Source organism: Suillus clintonianus, assembly GCF_016758775.1.
Source record: "Suillus clintonianus strain FC179 chromosome Unknown DEU56scaffold_2, whole genome shotgun sequence".
NCBI lineage: Eukaryota > Fungi > Basidiomycota > Agaricomycetes > Boletales > Suillaceae > Suillus > Suillus clintonianus.
Window position 1 is genome coordinate 683712 of NW_024539226.1, and position 18080 is coordinate 701791.

Here is an 18080-nt window from a genome sequence, read left to right on the forward strand (position 1 = left end):
AATAAAATGTACAGCCCATTGGGGCGTTCACTGCCACGCTTATTGTCTAGCAGACGTTGCGATGCTGAATTACCTAGGATCGCCCTCATGGCGGCAAAGATGGTCAAGCTTGAACCGACTGACCAGAGCTAATCAAGCAATGATGAGATGGATCATGATCAAAAGGGGCGTCAACTTATAAACAGCATCCATTTCCCCATACTCAGCTCATTTCCAAATTAGGTATCGGCATTTCATTTCGGGACTAGTCCACTCATGATGCGCAATACCGCAAATAACATACCCTTGTCAATCCCATGCCCATCCGCCTTCGGTCACTGAATCAGTAAATCCTACTTTCGACTCCTTGACAAGCATACTAAAGTTAAAACAGGAGTCCATGAGAATTATCCATCGACATCATGGACGCACGTTCGTTCCACGACAGTGTGCATGTGCGCAATCAAAATAGCAAGAAGAAGAGAAGACATTGTAGGTAGTCTCATTGTGCATGTATACATGAAATTGTCACCGCGATGTAAAACTACATGGAGCATCACTGCAAACGGTATACTCCTCGAATGTTTGTTGAAACAACAGCAATAAAAAATAACTTAATCCTATCCATGTACCAACCTTGTGCAATCATCTCATCTAAAATTCACCTCGATAGCACAGGCCGCTGCATCCGTCTACAGCGAGGTTGCGGAGATCCCTTCGGGCTTCCTTTCTTCGTGGGAGTGAGTGGATGGGGATATCGAGAACGTGTGGGAGCGTGAACAGACAATAGCGATCGTCGACGGAGAAGATAACGAGGGGATGTCTGCGGAGAAACTTTCGCCGTGGATCCTTTCAGCCCACGCTTGCGTTCCCGCCGGGAACTTGGTATTTGTGGAATAAGGTGCGACGACTCGAATGAATCAACTGCCTGCAATGCCGGCAAAACGTGACTAGGGGCGACAGAAGACCGCATGGGAGTAGAAATCGACGTGGCAAGTTGCGAGGACTGTGGGGATAGCACTCCCTGAGAATACAATATTTCTTCTGGCACAAAAACTGAACAGTCTCTGTCCAGCTGTGACGCTGGTATCGACCTGGTGTCTTCAATATGCCAGGCCTCGGGTCCAGCAGGTGTCATTATTAACTCCGACTCTTGTGATGTCTCCTGAGAAGGCTCTTCTGATGGCGAGCCGAATAGGGGAGAAGTCAGCGGAGTTGCAGGTGATGATCTTCTCGGCGGGGTACGATGGGCTTTAAGAGCGCGACGGGGCGAACGGAACGGTAGCCGGCTTCCGAAAAGCACAGGTGGTCTGCTCAAGTCCGCGCATCCCATCGCACGCTTTGACACGGGCGGAGGGTTAAATTCAAGTGGCTCAGTGGCTGTTCGCACAAGAGACTCGGGCTTGCTGCTTGATTGTACGCCAGCATTGGTGGCTTCGCGTCCGAATTGCGGGCGCGACGAACGCGATGACTCTCCTTCCTCTTCCTCCCAGTCCCCTCTGCTACGTTTCAGCGGTCTTGCACTAGGCTGTGTTTGCCGTGGAACGCGCGGAATGGGCGCGATGGGTGGCAAAGTACTCTCATACGCAAAATCTCGCACTTTAATGCCAAGAGACTGGAGGATTTCTACGGTGGGTTGTTGAGAAGATGGTCTTAGAAATGGGAGCTTCACATCGCTTGGGGCTGTGATGTTTGGTGGCTTGAGGAATGACAAACAGGACACACTTAAGGACTGATTGCGCGTGTCATCAGACATCTTTTCACTTACATTCGTTACTTGGGACGGAAGATCAAGCTCAGGATCATCATTGACGATCGCAAAATCGAATGTCTTCATCGTCAACAGGAAATCGTCCTCCTGTTCTTCTGTTCCCACAGCTATCGATGGTTGCATGGCTGAATCATTGTTGTCCCAACTAGTCATCCGGAAGAGTTGTCACAAGAAAGAGATTTGAAAGTTTGAATGAACTGGATGTAATGGACAACAAAGGACCTTTGAAAAGGACAATTATGGCACAGTAGCACTTCGTGGTAGCAGTACAAGTTGGTGGTTGCTCAGCGCTCAGCGTCTGACAGCAGCATGGGAAGGTCCAATGGGTTTCAATCTCCGACATTACGGTCCACTCACGTACACGTGACTGGGCGCGTTAAGCCCGATTTGGCAAGTGTCGGTCAAGTGTCGGCTGACATTGTTCGGCGCAGCGCTGAGCAGAAGGAAATACCCCGTTTGTAAGTAAAACTTGTCTCACACATTCGTTCTGCTTCTCACAATCATCGCGTAGTTAACTTTTCAGGCTGTAGCAGCACTCACGCCGCGGTAAAGTTAACACCGCTCTGGCGCTGTCGGTAGACTCTCTGCCTTTTTCAACGTGCGTGCGCTGCGCATCTCGTGGATCACGCTTACTGTTTTATAGTTGAGACTATCCATTACCACATACCGGTCAGCTGCTCTCAGGACTCTCGGGCATGCTTCGAAGGGCTTGGAAACCACTGGCTGCCACCACCGTTCTTATTGGCACACCAAGCTACCTCTACTATACTTTCACCAAACAGCAAACATTTGAACTTGCCGTCAAAGTACGCGGCGCGGACGGAAAACCTGTCATGGCCAACCGCACATTTTCTCTATTGTCAAAAGACGCCGTTAAAGACCGTCTTATAGAGAACGCGTCATCTGACAGCTTTTCAAGACCTGATAGCACAGTATGGCGATACGCCACGGCGTCCGTCGCAGCTAATAATCCCCTGGAAGATGCACACGCAGATGCCATCATTGCCCGTGACCCCTCTGACCCATCCGCACCAGGTGACTGGTTGTTCTTCACCGTTATGGACGGTCATGGTGGCCCTCACACATCTCGCCTTCTTTCCAAGACCCTCATCAGCGCCGTGGTCCTGGAATTATCATCCCTGATCCACTCTACAGACGTCCCGAAATCCGGACTTCTTCACAATTTAAAGTTGTTATTTCGCACGTCTGCACCCAAATCTCGCGAAGACCCTCAAAACCCAGAGAGAATATCCCTTGCCATAAAAAATGCGTTCAGTAAGCTAGATCAGGAGCTCATCAACGCACCCCTTTCGGTTCTCGCCGCGAACTTGGACGCTGAATCGATAAAGAAGAACATCCTTCCTGATCTCAGCCAACATCCGCTGGCACTACAGACAATGCTTCCTGCTGTATCTGGTACGGAACAACTTCATCCCGCCGTTTTCACATCATAATAATTGAATTGCTGTTCCATCTTCAGGCAGCTGTGCGCTGATGGCTGTCTTCGACACCGCTCATCGGCATCTATACGTGGCTTGCTCAGGGGACAGTCGTGCTGTTGCCGGCATTTGGGAGGAAAATGAACAAGGTCAGGGGTCGTGGCGCGTCGAAGTTCTTAGTGAAGACCAGACGGGTCGCAACCCAAATGAATTGAAGAGGTTTGCTAACGCACTTAATTTCCGTCTCACCTTCTCACATTTTATTCTTAGGATTCAATCTGAACATCCTCCAGATGAGGCGGGTAGCGTTATACGAGCAGGCCGCGTACTTGGGGGTCTTGAACCCAGTCGCGCATTCGGAGATGCCCGGTACAAATGGCCGCGCGATGTACAAGACGTGTACGTGATTTTGGATTTTTCTTATGATAAGATTAACGTAAATACCCGTTGACTCGTTTGGTCCATTCAGACTAAACCGTGCCTTCCTTGTGGGCAATGACCAACCCTTGCGCCCACCCCCGTCGTCATTCAAGACTCCGCCATACGTTACTGCCACCCCAGTCGTAACCCATCGTGACTTTGACTTTGGCAGTGCTGCACGGCCGTCACGATCGCCCGCATCCCGTTTTGTGGTGCTGGCAACCGATGGGCTATGGGATAAGCTTAGCTCAGAGGATGTCGTAGCCCTTGTTGGCGGACATTTGAAGGGTCTCAAAGGCGTTGTTTCCAAAACTGCCCTTCCAGAACTCGTACCAACAACGTCAGGGGCACCAACTGTGGAAGGCAAGGACAAGAAACGAAATAACGGCAGTGGCTCCTGGTCTTTTGAAGATGAGAACATCAGCTCACATCTCATTCGGAACGCATTTGGTGGCGGCGACGCCGAGGGCTTGAGGGAGCTGATGAGCATACCTGCCCCGATTGCCAGGAGTTATCGAGATGATACCACCGTGACTGTTGTCTGGTGGGAAGACGGACAAGAAGGTAATGCCAAGACTGTGACGTTCTCTTCTGATAATATAAAAGCAAAGCTGTAGTAGAGCGAGCTTCTTGACCTTTAGTACAGGGTCGTGAACATATGATGTGACTTGCAGTGTATACTCTAGAATTAACGCCAAGAACAACTGGTCTACATGATCATCCTTTTCTTCTTCTTACCATACTGCTGTGGAGGTCTTGCCCAATTATCTGGTCGATGTTGGTGCAAAGTATTACTTCCTGCTAACCGGCTGTAAGGATTGACTGCGCCACCACCAAACGATGACTTTCGACGACCGTGTGACTGTTTGGAAGATTGGGTATGCAAGGGTACGCGGGCGTAGTGCTTCCGAGGCGTCTGTTCGTCGTCGTCATCGTAATCTGGCGATTTGCGCTTTTTGTCGTTATTCTTTGATGACGCGTAGAAATTGCTGGGCGAAATGCCTGATGAAGGGGTAGTGTTCAATTGTATGGAGCTAAGGGATGAGGTACTGGATATAGGAGGGGGAGAGGTAGGAGGACCGGGGGGAGGCGATGAGGTAGTGGTGAGTGATTCAGTGGTGCTTGAAGGTGGCTTGAGGTCAACAGGAGTCGCAACTGACGATTCACTGTCATCGTCATCGTCATCATTGTATTGTGAGAGGCTCGTGAGGGCAGTGCTCGGGCTGGGGACCTTGTTAACGGCCTCAATTTTCTTCTTGATATTCTCAGCCTGAGGGTCCCTGTCGTCTGTTTTAGGCTTTTTATGTGCCTCGCCATCATTAGCCATCGGGGAAGGAATGAGAGGTCCGATGAACGGTCGATCGGTTTTAACACCGAGGTCGTCACCGCCATCGTCTTCAGAGTCCGCAACTTTCCTCTTCTTCATTCCAGCGACAACTTTCCGAGGGGTCATCGAGGGGCGAGTGATAGCGGCCTCGAGTGATTGGCCTTTCTCCCTGATGTAAAACAATATATATGCGTTCTTCAGAGCCCCAGGGGCACTACGGTGCTGCGATACGCTGTCGTCGTTCATCTCGTACCACATACCATTGACTCCTTTGACCGTGGCATAATAGTGGCCTGAGTTTGGTCCCCCTCCTGCATGAGATATGACACCGTATAATGAATATGTTGGGCCAAATTGGCCCTCACTCATGAACGGTTTCAGCGTGATACGGTCGTCATAATGGACAAAATGCCCAATCTTCCGACCGAGGGGCGAGAAGCGCTTGAGGTGGATAGTCAACACTGCAGGCGCATCGTGAATGGTAAACCGCTTTTCGGCAACGACTGGCTTCTTGCACCTACAAGAGTGTTGCATATCAATTGTGAGCATGCCTACTAGTAGATATTGCTTACTTTTCGCATTTATATTTATCTGACCCTTTGAGATAGTCGACAGCAACAAACTTCCGGAAAGCGTCTCTCACGCTGTTTGAGCCATATATGTCTAAGCTCACGTCCAGCATGCTATCAAATGTGTCACTGTTGTGGTGGCATTCCTTGCATGTCACTCGTGACCGTAGCCGACCACCGAATATCTTATGAACCCAGGTGGTCTCCGCAAGTTTCGGATCGATTTTTCTTCCAAGATGCTTGTCAATGGTCATATAGGTGGAACAGTAACAAAACACTCACTGCGGGTATCCAGCTAGACATGATTTTTGTAGAGCGTCAATGGCATAGCGAAGGAACTCGTGAGAATCCTCCTGCCTGCCCTTCCGCATGTGTTTTGCAATGACTAGAAAAGCATAATTGGACACAGGTTTTAATAAGGGAAGCAAGACGTACCATGCAACTTCGAGACAATGACGTACGGCGTGGAAGAATGCTTCTTCTGATGGGAGTCAAACATCACATGGCGAAGACAACATGACATGCAAAAGCCTCCCTTGACTCGACCTACATACCAGAATAAGATTAAATGATGGTTATCAATATTATCCTTACATGGGTCAGACTTTGAGTGCGCCGTTAAGACATTGAGCAGAGGAGGCGTGTGGAGGAGACATTGCAAAGCACTGTTCAAGAAACATGTATTCCCGGTATTATGAAGACCGTTACCGATATTGTGACCAGAGGGCCAAGGCCATGAGAAGTCCAGGACTCCAGTGAATAGCGAGCCATGCTTTGTCGACGAAGGTGATATCGGTTGTTTTGAGGGCGAAGTCAGGGGAGCGGAGGGTGTTCGAGGGTGTTCACGAGCCTAGTAGGTGTACACCGGTGAGCTATTTTGTGATAGAGCTATTCCATGCACTCACATTGTTTTGTGATGCCTTTGGTGTGGCATTGATTGGCTCATATTTGCCCTCCGCGACTGCGAGGGCGCCAGAAGACGAACCTTCTATGAATTCGATCGGCGGCGGAAGCAAGCTATTGAAGGCTTCGATGTCTCTGGCGGGGCGAAACTGGGAATGATCATCGGATGCTAGCTGAGGAGCAAAGGAGGTGGGGTACAGTGGTGATGCCAACATGTTCCTTTTTGCAGAGCAAAAGCTACCAGCGCGATTTCGGACACAAAAAAAGCTTCGCAGGGGAAGCCAGCGGTGGCCCGCGCCGCAAGATTTGAGCAAGATGGACTAAGGAGATAAACAGAATGGACAGACGCCTGAGCGTGTGGGACCTTGAGAAATACCTGAAGTGAGTGTTAGTAGTTAGTGGGCGTTTTATTTACGTTTGTTGTCAGATTAAAAACTCCAAAGCTGTCACATCGATATTGGCTACATTTTCTTTACCAGTTGTCATTCAATGGGGGGCCACGGATTCGGAAGTGTAATAAAGCCTAGAGACCACTTGGTATCAGGGTAATAAGATATGAGTGTTTCCAGAACAAACAATGGTGAACAGTGAGAGGTATGTAGGGATACAGTGGTAATCAGTGGCTGCGGTATAAATTATGAATAAAAAGTAGTCCTGAGACAATCCTTAAATGCGTAGTATTAGTGAAGTCAATCAAATGTTGTTGAACAAAAGGTATGGGTTCGGTACATTGTGGTCCAAGAGACTATAATCCAAATGATCACCCAGTGCAGAATTAGAACAAGTTGCTGGTGAAGAGGACATCGATCGCATGCGAGACCCGAAACAGTCTGTGAAGCCGTCGAGAAGAGGGGGTAAAGACGGCGACACCGATGCATATGGAGAGGGAGAGAACATGTCATTAGGTTGTAAGTGACCGTTGTATCCGGCGTCGAAAATGAAATCGTCAATATGCGTAGGAGGAGGGGGACACGTAGACGCCAATGGCGCAGGTATGAACGGAGAAATGGATCGTCCAGTGCCAAGTTCAGATGGCCAACTATAGGCATACATGCCGTCAGCCACACCGGAGGCTCCGCCATATTCGGGAACAGACATCTGGTAGTTACTCGTCGGCCTCGGAGCAGGGGGCCAGTGCGCTGGGTCTTTTTCAGTAACGCCTGGAAGTGATGTTTCTGATGGGGGACAGTAAGGAGCGTCGGCTACCTGGGGAGGCATAAAATGGAAGTTGGATTCTTGAGATTCGTTTTTATGCGACGAGGCCATGGCTATCAACTCTTCTGTGGAAAGACGGGTGTCTTTTGCGGAAAGATGGGTGTTTTTCTTGCAGGTGACTATGTGTTTGGTAAAAGCACCTCTCCGTTTTATTCTAATAGAGTATGAGCCCGATGGAACATTACCGATGACAATAGTCAAAACTGACCTCGTAGAACATCGCGGACACTGATACGCGCTGTCGGTATGAGTTTCCTTTCGATGGCGACTGCATGACGAGGGATCACTGAACGCCTTCTTACAGGTCCCAATGTTACACACGTAAGGCCTGCGCTTGGTGCTATGGTACAATTAATATGATTCGAAATCCAAAAAAAACGGACACCCGTACTGTATGTTGTGATGGGTGGTGAGGCCCGACTTTTGGGCAAATCCCTTGTGACACACGCCGCAGATGTGTGGTCTGGAAGGGAAGCGGAGACTGTCAGCTTGTGTGGCTCTTCGATACGACGAAGAGCTCACTTGATCTTGGTATGCACATTCTGGTGGCGAGCAAAATCGGCCTTACGAACGAACGTCTTGTCGCACAACACATTGCAGCACAACACCTTGTCCCACTTCTCCAATTGGCATACCCATAACTGTGGCTGTGGCTAATGCCCATATTACTCAGCAAACCACTCCGAAGCGCAGTAGTGCATCACTTACCGTCGACCTTATAGCAGGCATAAAAGAAAGTGGGCGACGTTGGCCAGCGACGTCGATTAAAAGAAATATAAAGGCAATAAAAACCGTGCAGGGATTTTGTTCACAGATTGAACCATGATTTAAAGGCAAGAGGCCACCCGTCCCCGAGGTGCAATACGAGTTTCGCGGACTTTGACATTGACCAGAAATTCCATTGTTGTAGGGCCGAAGCGATGTCAGTGCCCAATGAGGAAAGAAAACCGACATGTACCTGACTGATCTATGACGAGGAAGGCATATGAAACCTTCGACATCGCTGCTATGCTGAGAATGACAAAAAAACCGGCCTACCGTGCAAAAATTGACAATAAGAGCAATATAGCGACCGAGGTTACTGGTGCTGCCCGGAGCCTCGGGAACAAGGCGACATGTTTCACCTTGGTCAGCCAAAGATCGCGGAGTGATATAGCTTGCCAAAGAGCACAAAGGTGTGACGAAGTTCAGGCGGAAAATATAGGACGGCGAGACGAGACGAAGAGTTATATTCCGAGACCGGGGCCATCAATAAATTTGGTCACCCTCTCTTTCATCCACGGTGCTATTGTTAGTAGATCATGCCAAGTGAACGAGGCAAACTGATTCCGGCTGCCCGCAAACTCAGACTCGTCTTCCTCATACCCTATAGCCCTTGGTCTAATCAGTTGCACAGTTATCCTGTTATATTGCCAGTAAGCATCCCGAGCAATAGCAAAGCACTTAAACAAACATTAAACCGCCCACCCACTGTTGTCCTTCCTCCTCAAGAAATCCCCATCGTCTATCACCTCCACCGGGAGTGTATAACGGATAATTGCGGTGGGACTCCGCAGGTAAGGGGTGTGTAAGCTTGTTGTATGGACGCGCTAAAAAATAATTTATCACAAATGGAGCAAGAATGCGGCTCAATATTACCAACTGAAGGGCCATCACACTCATCTCCATAAGGGGAGTCATGCAACGCCCGGGTATTGCCCTTCAAGTTCACTCCAAGGGTATCACTGGCAGTACTAGTAGCCTCGATACCGGGGGGATGGAGTAAAGCGCGCGCATTGTAGTTGACGGTCAACGACGATCGAGGCATGTGAAGAACTCCAATCGCGATGACCCGCACGTCAGCAAATGTGGCGACCACCTTCCAGTATGTTAGCAGTAATATGTCGAGGCGGAGCACAAAACACCAACTCTTATTGTAGGCGACAGATGTGAGAGGTTGCTTTGAAATCTGTTGCTCTGTAAGCGACAAGCACACAACAGAGAACTACGTTGGTGAACAACGTGGTATGAGCTTACTGCATCTCGGCAAAGATGGCCATGGGACTAAAGCCTCGCGAGGACGATTCTAGTTCGTTGACTGAACCGTTGCGGTTGAACACGACATATCTAGGCCGCAAACTGCTTAGAAATGACTATCCGCATGTATGCGCACGATTTACTTAGTCCAAGCTTCATCCGTAGTGCAGGCTGTGTAAGTTCTGTGCCAGACACGATACAACATTCTACAACCTGTGTCATTCACGTTTCCGAGAGAATATGAGATGTACATACTTGAGATAAGACTCCCTCCAAGTATTCTCCTTCTTCCACTTCAGCCATCCAGGAATAAATCTTCTGCGGAAGCATTCTTCCCACTCGGAAGCCCTCAAGTTCGGAAGGGATGACTCAAAAAGTATGAAACCTGGCGGTGCGAGCGTAAGGATATCGATCCAATTACTTCTGGGTACGGTCGAACGAAGACTGAGGTGGTAGAAACTTTGTTCGTAGCTACCGCTAGCCAGGTTTCGGGTAATCGGGATTTTCCAGGGATTCAAAGACGAGTCTGAAGCAACATGTCTTAGTCTCCTAGATAAATTCGACACTTTGACTAGCGACTCAAGGTCTAAGTCGCCAAGGATTGTGGCAATAAGCTCAACTGGGAGGGACTCAAGTGTCGTTGGCATAATGGCGGTGAGATCAGAGTCGTCGGGAAAACAGTCTCCTTGCGGTGGCTGTAGATTAGCATAATCCTCGCTGGTGAGAATACTGGATAAATATATTACGGCGTTATTTCGCAGTGCTGCCAGTGCAACAAACATCTTATCGCTAAGTCAAAGACTAGACTCGCGGGAAGGGCCAGCGCTTTATGATATTCTTCAATCTTGAATAGAGACGATGCAATGCGAAATTACAAGATGACCTCCAGTGTCAAGCCAACTGCACCTAGGCACACTGTACTACATAGACAATGCTGCCAACTATGGTTCGTGTGTTTGCAAGACGCGTCGTGGGCCACAACACGACAAAAATTCTACGTCAACCATTAGAACTTAGTGCAAAGCGGCGGCTTGAACAATATGCTGGATCTTCAACTTTGCAGGGTATGCTAATGATGAGACGTCTGATTAGCTAACCTGAGAATATCAGTCAATGAGAAGGTAAGTAGATAAAGATGAACGCACATCCAAACACCTGACGTATCATATCATTGCTATCAACGACGGCACAACATTATGCCCTGCTAATTGGGCGAGCGCTATAATCGCGTTTGAAAGTCTCAAAATCGCGTTCCTTCGAGGTATATTGCTCAGCAAGGTTGGCAATAACTTTTTTGATCTAAAGAGACGTAGGGCCATCAGGCAATGAGTGTCATGGTAGAAAAGGGTACATACGCCTTCGCGATTTGTTTGCAGAGCAGGAACTACATCCCTGACTGTGCGCTCAACTAAGACACCACCGATCAAGCGGAAACACTTCCGACCAGGTTCTACTTGAAGTGCTTCATTCAAAGTGGAAAGGACAAGTCTGATGGAAGGTAAGTTGAACGTGAGTGATAACCGAATGGAAAGGGGCGTACCCATGTTCTTCCGCCTCTTGCTCCAACTCGCCTATCTTCCCAGCAAGGCTTTGAAGCTCATTCTGCAGACGAGAGTAAGTCTGCTGTATTTCTATCTGATCAAAGAAGCAATTAGAAGCGAGGATGGTAGGTAGAATGCATGCGTGCCCTGATCGCTCAGTGGTTGAACTTTTGATTTTGATTTTGAAGTCGACATGGAGAACGACGATGACCTGGAGGTCCCGTATTGACTTAATGAGGGATACGTGATTGGCTAGTGTTGTCACACATGAGTGACATACGTCACACCAATAGTTGTTCGCTGTTGGCCAACCTCACCGACTTTGACCGTCATGTCTTTCGCCCGCCCGCGTCTTGCATTGGGCCTTTCGCCCAGGATACTAGTGACACAGCGCTCGGCTGCGCTGCGCTCGTCGCTAGTAGCATACCGCAACATTCACAGTACCCGCTGCTCGCATGCAGAGCATCTGGAAAGCCGACTCGAAGGTCCAATAAGGTCGCCGCCTCTAGGTGCAGGAAGTTTAACCGCAAAGGACGAGCCCGGAAAGGATATTGACCCATACAAGGATGGACAGAGTGCCATCGACAAGGCCGTTCATCTCTTCTTCTTTACCGAGATCATCCGAGGTATGCGTTTCGAAATCGAATTATTTCAAGTTTCTGCACGACTAGTTCAGGAATGTGGATTGTTCTGGAGAATTTCTTCAGGCAGCCCTACACCATAATGTACCCATATGAGAAGGGTCCTCTATCTCCTCGTTTCCGTGGAGAACACGCTCTTCGACGATATCCCAGTGGTGAAGAGCGGTGCATTGGTTCGTGAACGCCTCCGACCGTGTCGTACGCGACTAAGAAGCATATATAATTAGCTTGCAAACTTTGCGAGGCTATTTGCCCTGCCCAAGCAATTACTATCGAGAGCGAAGCTCGCGCGGATGGTTCGAGAAAAACGACTAAATACGGTAAGGCCTGTATCGTGGTGATGTAGAACGTTGCACTACTGACACGGTCCTTCCTAAGATATCGACATGACGAAATGCATCTACTGCGGTTTTTGCCAAGAAGCTTGCCCCGTTGACGCGATCGTTGAAAGTACGTGTTTAAAGGGGGGAATCAATGACGCTAGAATTTTGATGACATTTATTCAGCACAAAATCAGGAGTTCTCTACGGAAACTCGCGAGGAGCTCCTGTACAACAAAGAGAAGTTGCTCGCAAATGGCGACCGGGCTGAGGCCGAAATTGCTGCTAACTTGCATTGTAAGTACCCATTACATTTTTGGGGTTACACGTGTTGAAGTGTTATGCAGCGGACCATGTTTACCGGTGAAGTAGTAGTTTAGATGAGTCATGGCAGGTCGTGTACTTATCTCCTGGTCCAATTCTACATTTCTTCACCTGATATAATCAAGATCGAACAGTAAGCCTTAAGACAGGCATCTTCTGAACACGTTGATCCGGCCGCCTCGTTGCAGCTACGATCCGAATGGCTTGTGCGCTCTGTGTGAATGACGGAAATGTCTTCCATTCCGTACAAGCTGCATCAGATACACAGAAGTGGCACTTCTCAGTCACAATCTTGTGTCTTTAAGCTTAGGTTATCGCTCCATGTGCCTCTAAATGCCACTGATTCTGAACCCTGATGTTCTGCCACGCGCACCGTCTTTTTTGTGAGATTACCATTTCTTAAGATTCTCGGGTTGATTGGTTTTGCGTCAGGTTGTATTGGCCAGATGAACCTCCACTACCGCGGTCGCCTGGTTTCAAACCAGACCACTGGATTGTCATTGGATGTAGGATCCCCACCTCTGAGCAGTCTCAGATGAATCGGACTGAATGCAAATGGGAGGGCATGAACAAGCGCGTGCTCAATCATTATGGAAAACTTTCTACTGCATCCAGCGACATTAGCGCTAAACCATGGCGTTCAATGGGGTAGCTCCGGACACATCTCTTGCAGGAAAATCACATGCCCTCGTAACAGACAATAGGCGAGCCACCTAATAATATGACCGTTACTCGGAAACTAATCCTCGGATTGCACCATAGAGCGCAGCAGGTGGCTCCCCTCGTTTCCCCTGACACCCCGGGTCATTGTACTTCCTACATCGAGTCAACCAATCTGACAGTCCGGCCACGCACTCGGTCCCGCCTCGCCGTAAGATCTGTAGACAAGCAGGGTGGCAGGATACCGCCTCCCTCAGACATCCGTTCCTCGTCTCTCATGTCCAATCGCACTCGGCAGTTGCTTTCCGAAGCGCAGAAGCTAGCCAAGTCTGAGTCACGGCGCACAGGTCGTAGGGTCACCATTATGGACGTCATCCTAGAATCTACGCCGCCGGTGGCAACTGCACAACCTTATCGCTGCGCCGCCAAGACCTACTCTCGTCAAGTGCAAAAAACTCACGTATCCAAGACCCCTCTTGGCAAAATGGAGCTGTACCAACTTGAACAGGCTGCTATAACTGTATTGACCGCTGCGTATGGCCGGAAGATTTCTGCAGAAAGGTCTACCAGTCTGTGGCCGCCGAACCTTGATGACCAGTGTTTTACTGACTCATGATACTCGCATTGCACCGCTAGTTTTCTCGATCAGTGATAGATACGTTTCTGTTTATATGAACCCGGGGCCCTTGTTATTCCCCTTTGTGTTTAGATGTTATTTTTGGGAAACCCCTTGCACTTGCTGTGTAGGACCAAAGGGAGAGATTTACGCTTTGATCCGCCGGTCTAAACATATAACACTGCGATTCCCCCCCGTACATAGGTTTCTCACGACAAACATAGTGTGCACTATCGTTCCTTCTTTTATGTGGCGACAATGGAGCACACGATGCGAGCACAATACGACGAACGGGGTATACGGAAGATTACGAGCGCTAGCGAATGTACAGAAATACTAAACAACATATACATACATGCAATAAACCATGAAAGCATCCCGTCAAGTACACGGGCTCAAGAAGATCTAAAAGGAAACGCACCGTGGCGCGACAAAAAAAATAATTAACACTTTGTCTAAGTATCCGAAGCCTCATCTTCTTCTTCCTCCTCGCGCTCGTGGGAACGTGCAGATTCCTGGTGCAGTCTCTTGGAGCCACGATCATCGGAAAGATGACCGCCTGCGAACCTCAGCGGTGCTTCTCCTCCCCCTGAACTACCCGCTGCGGGTGAATCATCGACGTCATCGTTTGCATCTATTTCCATGTCCTTACGAGAGCGCTTCCTCGATGATTCCACAGGGGGGCGGTGTTGTTCTGGAAGCATGTAATGCCCGCCAGGTCGGTCACGGCTGTATGAACGGCCTTCTTCGTAAATGACGTCTTGATCCTCACTTGGATTGCGCGGTGGATTTGCCTGACGGGGTGTATAGGGTCCCCTCTCTCGGTCATAATATTGAGTGTGACCTTCAGGCCGCGATAGTGGATCCCCGCCACCATTTCCGGAACCAGATCCGGAACCAGATGTGTCAGAGCGAGATGATCGACCGTGCATGCCGGGTCCAATGGGCTCGCGAGAGTATGGGTAGTCACCCCTGTCTACAGGAGGTCTGGGCCTTAGGTGGGAGGGAGGAGATGCATGCATCGCTCCCGAAGGCGCGTATTCTCGAGCGGATTCGCCCTCATGACGTGCCCATGTACGCTCTCTCTCGAGATCGCGCTCGCGCTCATATTCTGGGTCTGGGTGACTAATGGTCGCTGAAGGCCCAATACGTTGATGATTGTGGAGACGCGAAGCTCGAGCATTAGGGGATGGCATCGTGGAAGAATGTGAAGAATGCTGTCGTGAATGAGTGTAAGGATCGCCATGGTAGTTGCCACGCTCGAGCGTCTCATGTCTTCTAGATCGCTCCCTGTCACTCGGGTGTGGCGGGCTGTGATGCCCGTGTTGTACAGGAATAAGAGAATCCTGGGAGTACTGTTGAGGGTGGGGAATGCCCCCTGAGTGGTATCCTGGGGGAGGTGCCTGAGGAGTTATCTGATGGCCACGCGATCTGGAAGGTGAGGATTGCGAACGCGAAGAACCATTACTGTGGTGTAGGCGAGGGCTATGAGCCTGTGAATGTCCATGAGCCCTTGGTGGCTCAAGATGCTGTATGGGAGTCAACTGAGAGAGGGGTGGAAGGTGCCGAGAAGAGTCATGACCTGAGGCGGAACCGCCCCTCGACATGTGGACGGCAGGAATTCCGTGAGAAGGCGCAACTCCCGGACCTATGGGCCCGTCGGGAGCTTGGATAGGTCGACCATCTGGAGCATTAATCACGCGGAAAGAGCTATGATTGTGCATGTACTCGATAGCATTGTGATCGTTCAAATCTGCCGGTTGAAAGTCACGATGGTCACGGTGCTGGTGGTGCGCCGCTGCACCCATATCACGCGGGTGTTGGGGAGGAACACCAGGACCAGAATGGGTAGGAGGAAGTGCATGACTGTGAATGTCTGGAGAAGGTGGCACAGCAGAAAGTCGTTCATACAAAACACTATCTCATAAATATAATCAGATACAAGTTGGATGTACAGCAGGTAAAGTTACTCACGCTCGTTCCAGTTTCATACGTTGAATTGATTTTTTTGCCATGAGGACCTTGTACTGGAGCTTGTCATTGTCCTAAAAAGCAGGTACTTAGTTAAGACTTTGGAAATGGTTGAGTAGGGTGGTAGTTGCCAACCGTTTCGATTTCTTTTACTTTTCGCCTTAATTCCTTGTATTTTGTCTGATACTTTTCATCTTCGACGCCAGCTGCTATACCTGTAGCATAAGCTTTTGATTTCTGACGTGGAGCAGCATTAGCAGAGACGGATTGTGCAGGCATCTGTGGATGAGAGAGAGCAACAGGGCTTGGGGAGTGGATGTGGGACATTATGGCAGTGCTCTGAGGTGGCAGCGTTGGAGAGTATTACTCATCGAAAAACTTTTGGTTGGCGGCGTACGCGTAGAGTCTTCCGTATCACAAAGTCTACCTTACTGGTCACAGAATTCGAACGAACCGGCTCGAGCAATCGATGCAGCATGTCTTTCATTTTAGTAATATTTTTTTTTCGATTGATCTCGACTCCGAGCATTATCGGTACTGATGTAAATTGTACGTTACTTCAAGTTCTAGGTGCTCACTGCTCATCACCAAATTTTTCTCGCCCGAGCCGTTCCAGCTAGCCAAGGCTTTCCAAGAGATTCCAAGCTCATCAAACTCTGTAACACACGATTGAGTTTCGGAGCAAGGTAATCGGAATGTGCGAGGCACCAGGACGGGCGCTGCATACTCAAAAGTCCGTTATGTACCCAACCTGGGGCCTTAGATTCAGTCTTACCGATCCTGCTACGATCCATTGGTCACACATGAAACGAGATGATTCGATGAATGATTCTTGATAACACCCTCATGCACATGGCGGGAGCACTGGTTAGCGCACACATTCAGGGCAGGTTTATTCTTGTCACGTGCTCACAACATCCTCCTCAATCCGAAAGCCGCCTTCCACCATTATCCTCCACGACGCGCCCAACAATCAGTGAGTCAGTCTTTAAATTAACAAGACAGTGCTAATTACATTAATATAGTGTCCATACAGTACCGACAGTGCGTGTAATTCATTGTACAGGATGCCGATGAGCTCAAGCCCATGATTGCAGAGACATGCCCCCACCCGGGGGCTTCGAGGCAGTCAAGTATAAACGAAACCTTCCTTTCCGCGGCCCAAGTGGTCTAGTCATTCTTGGAGCTGTGACAGCCGTGTGTGCATACGGCTTCTATCGTGTTGGGATGGGAAACCTAGAGAGAAGGTATGTTTATCTTCCCGGGATAATGGCGCATGGCGTCAGCTGGCTGTAAAACGTGTCTTTTCATGGTGCGCTCGCCATGAAACGTGCCCTTGTGAGGATCCGGCCGCTGTTCTTATCAGCACTTGCGCCCAATCCTTTTTTCGGCCCGTACAAGGACCGTACCAGAAAAAGCCAAGTAAACTGATTTGGGGTTTGTTCCCGACAGGGAACTGCAAAGAGAGCAAGTGTGGTCCCGAATTCACCTGGTCCCTTTGCTTGTGGCGGAAGGGGATCGAGATGCGTATCGTCGGCAGCAAGCTGCATTGGAGCGGGAGCGAGAGATTATGAAAGATGTCAAAGGATGGGAGGTAAGTCAATGACAAAATGTGACTGTGTATAATTCTGACTCCCGGTATCTCATGTCCAATCACTTCAACTCAGCCTGGTAAAAGTGTTTATAACAATGCACGATATCGCTCCGCAGAATCGATTGTGGTTCTATGATTGGACCACTTTTAGCTTTCTTTGTAGTCAGTCACAATCAATTATTAGATCTTTTCGCCGCAAAAGCGCGCAGCTGGGGAAGGTTCCATTGTACTCTAGAGAGAGAGGGGCGCCACACAGCATTCTTTGAAGTGGTCCGCCAATAGTACCGGTGGCGGATTGTTACAATAGGGCCCATAAGTTCGGTTACAAATTACCAACTACAGATTATTAAGTTTAGGGCAGGTCGCGCTTTACTTTACGCTAACCCATTGCCAAGTCACAGTAACAACTGACTCTTACTAACTTCAATTTGCAACCTTTACGCGCTTTTCGTCGCTGGCTGACGCCGCAAGACAGCTGGCATAGCTTAACATTCGACCGCATTGGATAAGAACAGGTACTAACTTACGATTTCGCAGGGATTGGCGTTCCTTCCCAATTCAGTCCCTAAGTTATGTTCATATCGAGCAACGTATCACACAGCTCGTAGGGATTTTCCTCCGAAGGTGAGTACAACTATTATTGGTTCACTGCCCTTTGCGCTATCCTCATTAGGCACCGACCCCGAAGCACACCCCCTTTTACAGCAGTGCGGGCTAATTGAGCTCCCAAGAATCACAATCTGATTCCAGCCGAGTCAGGTTTTCATAAAATTC

General features: G+C 49.2%; 9 protein-coding genes across 9 annotated transcripts; 3 read left to right on the plus strand and 6 right to left on the minus strand.

Moving 5' to 3' along the window:
- Window positions 1–224: 224 nt before the first annotated feature.
- DEU56DRAFT_897307 (uncharacterized protein) lies at window positions 225–1903 on the minus strand (the record flags this gene model as incomplete). Its single annotated transcript, XM_041356440.1, has 3 exons — window positions 225–325; window positions 374–1678; window positions 1748–1903. 2 exons carry the CDS (start codon window positions 1901–1903, stop codon window positions 641–643), a joined length of 1194 nt encoding a protein of 397 aa, XP_041215272.1. The 3' UTR covers window positions 225–325; window positions 374–640.
- Window positions 1904–2214: 311 nt separating this feature from the next.
- DEU56DRAFT_228651 (phosphatase 2C-like domain-containing protein) lies at window positions 2215–4272 on the plus strand. The gene is made up of 5 exons (XM_041345181.1): window positions 2215–2348; window positions 2394–3166; window positions 3231–3408; window positions 3460–3588; window positions 3659–4272. The coding sequence occupies exons 2-5, from the start codon at window positions 2446–2448 to the stop codon at window positions 4224–4226; spliced, it is 1596 nt and encodes a 531-aa protein (XP_041215273.1). The 5' UTR covers window positions 2215–2348; window positions 2394–2445; the 3' UTR covers window positions 4227–4272.
- A 46-nt stretch (window positions 4273–4318) lies between these two features.
- DEU56DRAFT_906463 (cysteine proteinase) lies at window positions 4319–6623 on the minus strand (the record flags this gene model as incomplete). The annotated part of the gene is made up of 6 exons (XM_041356825.1): window positions 4319–5453; window positions 5509–5733; window positions 5788–5890; window positions 5941–6051; window positions 6100–6355; window positions 6411–6623. The coding sequence occupies 6 exons, from the start codon at window positions 6621–6623 to the stop codon at window positions 4319–4321; spliced, it is 2043 nt and encodes a 680-aa protein (XP_041215274.1).
- Window positions 6624–7101: 478 nt separating this feature from the next.
- DEU56DRAFT_906464 (uncharacterized protein) lies at window positions 7102–8352 on the minus strand (the record flags this gene model as incomplete). The annotated part of the gene is made up of 5 exons (XM_041356826.1): window positions 7102–7777; window positions 7832–7963; window positions 8015–8086; window positions 8146–8276; window positions 8332–8352. The coding sequence occupies 5 exons, from the start codon at window positions 8350–8352 to the stop codon at window positions 7102–7104; spliced, it is 1032 nt and encodes a 343-aa protein (XP_041215275.1).
- Window positions 8353–8849: 497 nt separating this feature from the next.
- Window positions 8850–10286, minus strand: DEU56DRAFT_723385 (uncharacterized protein; the record flags this gene model as incomplete). Its single annotated transcript, XM_041347767.1, has 7 exons — window positions 8850–9024; window positions 9077–9212; window positions 9349–9481; window positions 9532–9571; window positions 9640–9729; window positions 9783–9845; window positions 9895–10286. The coding sequence occupies 7 exons, from the start codon at window positions 10284–10286 to the stop codon at window positions 8850–8852; spliced, it is 1029 nt and encodes a 342-aa protein (XP_041215276.1).
- Window positions 10287–10589: 303 nt separating this feature from the next.
- DEU56DRAFT_228637 (Prefoldin beta-like protein) lies at window positions 10590–11445 on the minus strand. Its single transcript, XM_041345180.1, has 5 exons — window positions 11327–11445; window positions 11180–11270; window positions 10995–11127; window positions 10785–10938; window positions 10590–10708 (listed from the first exon to the last, which is right to left on the minus strand). Exons 1-4 carry the CDS (start codon window positions 11373–11375, stop codon window positions 10834–10836), a joined length of 378 nt encoding a protein of 125 aa, XP_041215277.1. The 5' UTR covers window positions 11376–11445; the 3' UTR covers window positions 10590–10708; window positions 10785–10833.
- A 14-nt stretch (window positions 11446–11459) lies between these two features.
- DEU56DRAFT_766441 (Ndufs8, NADH:ubiquinone oxidoreductase 23 kd subunit) lies at window positions 11460–12580 on the plus strand. Its single transcript, XM_041351086.1, has 6 exons — window positions 11460–11806; window positions 11857–11994; window positions 12049–12141; window positions 12200–12271; window positions 12328–12438; window positions 12489–12580. The coding sequence occupies exons 1-6, from the start codon at window positions 11512–11514 to the stop codon at window positions 12506–12508; spliced, it is 729 nt and encodes a 242-aa protein (XP_041215278.1). The 5' UTR covers window positions 11460–11511; the 3' UTR covers window positions 12509–12580.
- A 1558-nt stretch (window positions 12581–14138) lies between these two features.
- DEU56DRAFT_228804 (uncharacterized protein) lies at window positions 14139–16184 on the minus strand. Its single transcript, XM_041345182.1, has 3 exons — window positions 15848–16184; window positions 15716–15786; window positions 14139–15658 (listed from the first exon to the last, which is right to left on the minus strand). The coding sequence occupies exons 1-3, from the start codon at window positions 16037–16039 to the stop codon at window positions 14197–14199; spliced, it is 1725 nt and encodes a 574-aa protein (XP_041215279.1). The 5' UTR covers window positions 16040–16184; the 3' UTR covers window positions 14139–14196.
- Window positions 16185–16678: 494 nt separating this feature from the next.
- DEU56DRAFT_766450 (GRIM-19) lies at window positions 16679–17632 on the plus strand. Its single transcript, XM_041351087.1, has 2 exons — window positions 16679–16959; window positions 17165–17632. The coding sequence occupies exons 1-2, from the start codon at window positions 16814–16816 to the stop codon at window positions 17316–17318; spliced, it is 300 nt and encodes a 99-aa protein (XP_041215280.1). The 5' UTR covers window positions 16679–16813; the 3' UTR covers window positions 17319–17632.
- The last annotated feature ends 448 nt before the right edge of the window (window positions 17633–18080 follow it).

What these genes read in the sequence shown, in the direction of transcription:
- DEU56DRAFT_766450 (XM_041351087.1), top strand. Translation starts at nt 16,814, where the DNA reads ATGCCCCCACCCGGGGGCTTCGAGGCAGTCAAGTATAAACGAAACCTT. An exon ending in ATGGGAAACCTAGAGAGAAG is followed by an intron (nt 16,960 to 17,164) that starts GTATGTTTATCT and finishes TGTTCCCGACAG; the next exon opens with GGAACTGCAAAGAGAGCAAG.
- DEU56DRAFT_766441 (XM_041351086.1), top strand. Translation starts at nt 11,512, where the DNA reads ATGTCTTTCGCCCGCCCGCGTCTTGCATTGGGCCTTTCGCCCAGGATA. An exon ending in CTTTACCGAGATCATCCGAG is followed by an intron (nt 11,807 to 11,856) that starts GTATGCGTTTCG and finishes CGACTAGTTCAG; the next exon opens with GAATGTGGATTGTTCTGGAG. An exon ending in GAGAAAAACGACTAAATACG is followed by an intron (nt 12,142 to 12,199) that starts GTAAGGCCTGTA and finishes GTCCTTCCTAAG; the next exon opens with ATATCGACATGACGAAATGC.
- DEU56DRAFT_228804 (XM_041345182.1), bottom strand. Translation starts at nt 16,039, where the DNA reads ATGTCCCACATCCACTCCCCAAGCCCTGTTGCTCTCTCTCATCCACAG. An exon ending in AAGTAAAAGAAATCGAAACG is followed by an intron (nt 15,787 to 15,847) that starts GTTGGCAACTAC and finishes CCTGCTTTTTAG; the next exon opens with GACAATGACAAGCTCCAGTA. An exon ending in CGTATGAAACTGGAACGAGC is followed by an intron (nt 15,659 to 15,715) that starts GTGAGTAACTTT and finishes TTTATGAGATAG; the next exon opens with TGTTTTGTATGAACGACTTT.
- DEU56DRAFT_228651 (XM_041345181.1), top strand. Translation starts at nt 2,446, where the DNA reads ATGCTTCGAAGGGCTTGGAAACCACTGGCTGCCACCACCGTTCTTATT. An exon ending in AACCCAAATGAATTGAAGAG is followed by an intron (nt 3,409 to 3,459) that starts GTTTGCTAACGC and finishes TTTTATTCTTAG; the next exon opens with GATTCAATCTGAACATCCTC. An exon ending in CCGCGCGATGTACAAGACGT is followed by an intron (nt 3,589 to 3,658) that starts GTACGTGATTTT and finishes TGGTCCATTCAG; the next exon opens with ACTAAACCGTGCCTTCCTTG.
- DEU56DRAFT_228637 (XM_041345180.1), bottom strand. Translation starts at nt 11,375, where the DNA reads ATGTCGACTTCAAAATCAAAATCAAAAGTTCAACCACTGAGCGATCAG. An exon ending in TCAACCACTGAGCGATCAGG is followed by an intron (nt 11,271 to 11,326) that starts GCACGCATGCAT and finishes TTGATCAGATAG; the next exon opens with AAATACAGCAGACTTACTCT. An exon ending in TGCAAACAAATCGCGAAGGC is followed by an intron (nt 10,939 to 10,994) that starts GTATGTACCCTT and finishes ACGTCTCTTTAG; the next exon opens with ATCAAAAAAGTTATTGCCAA.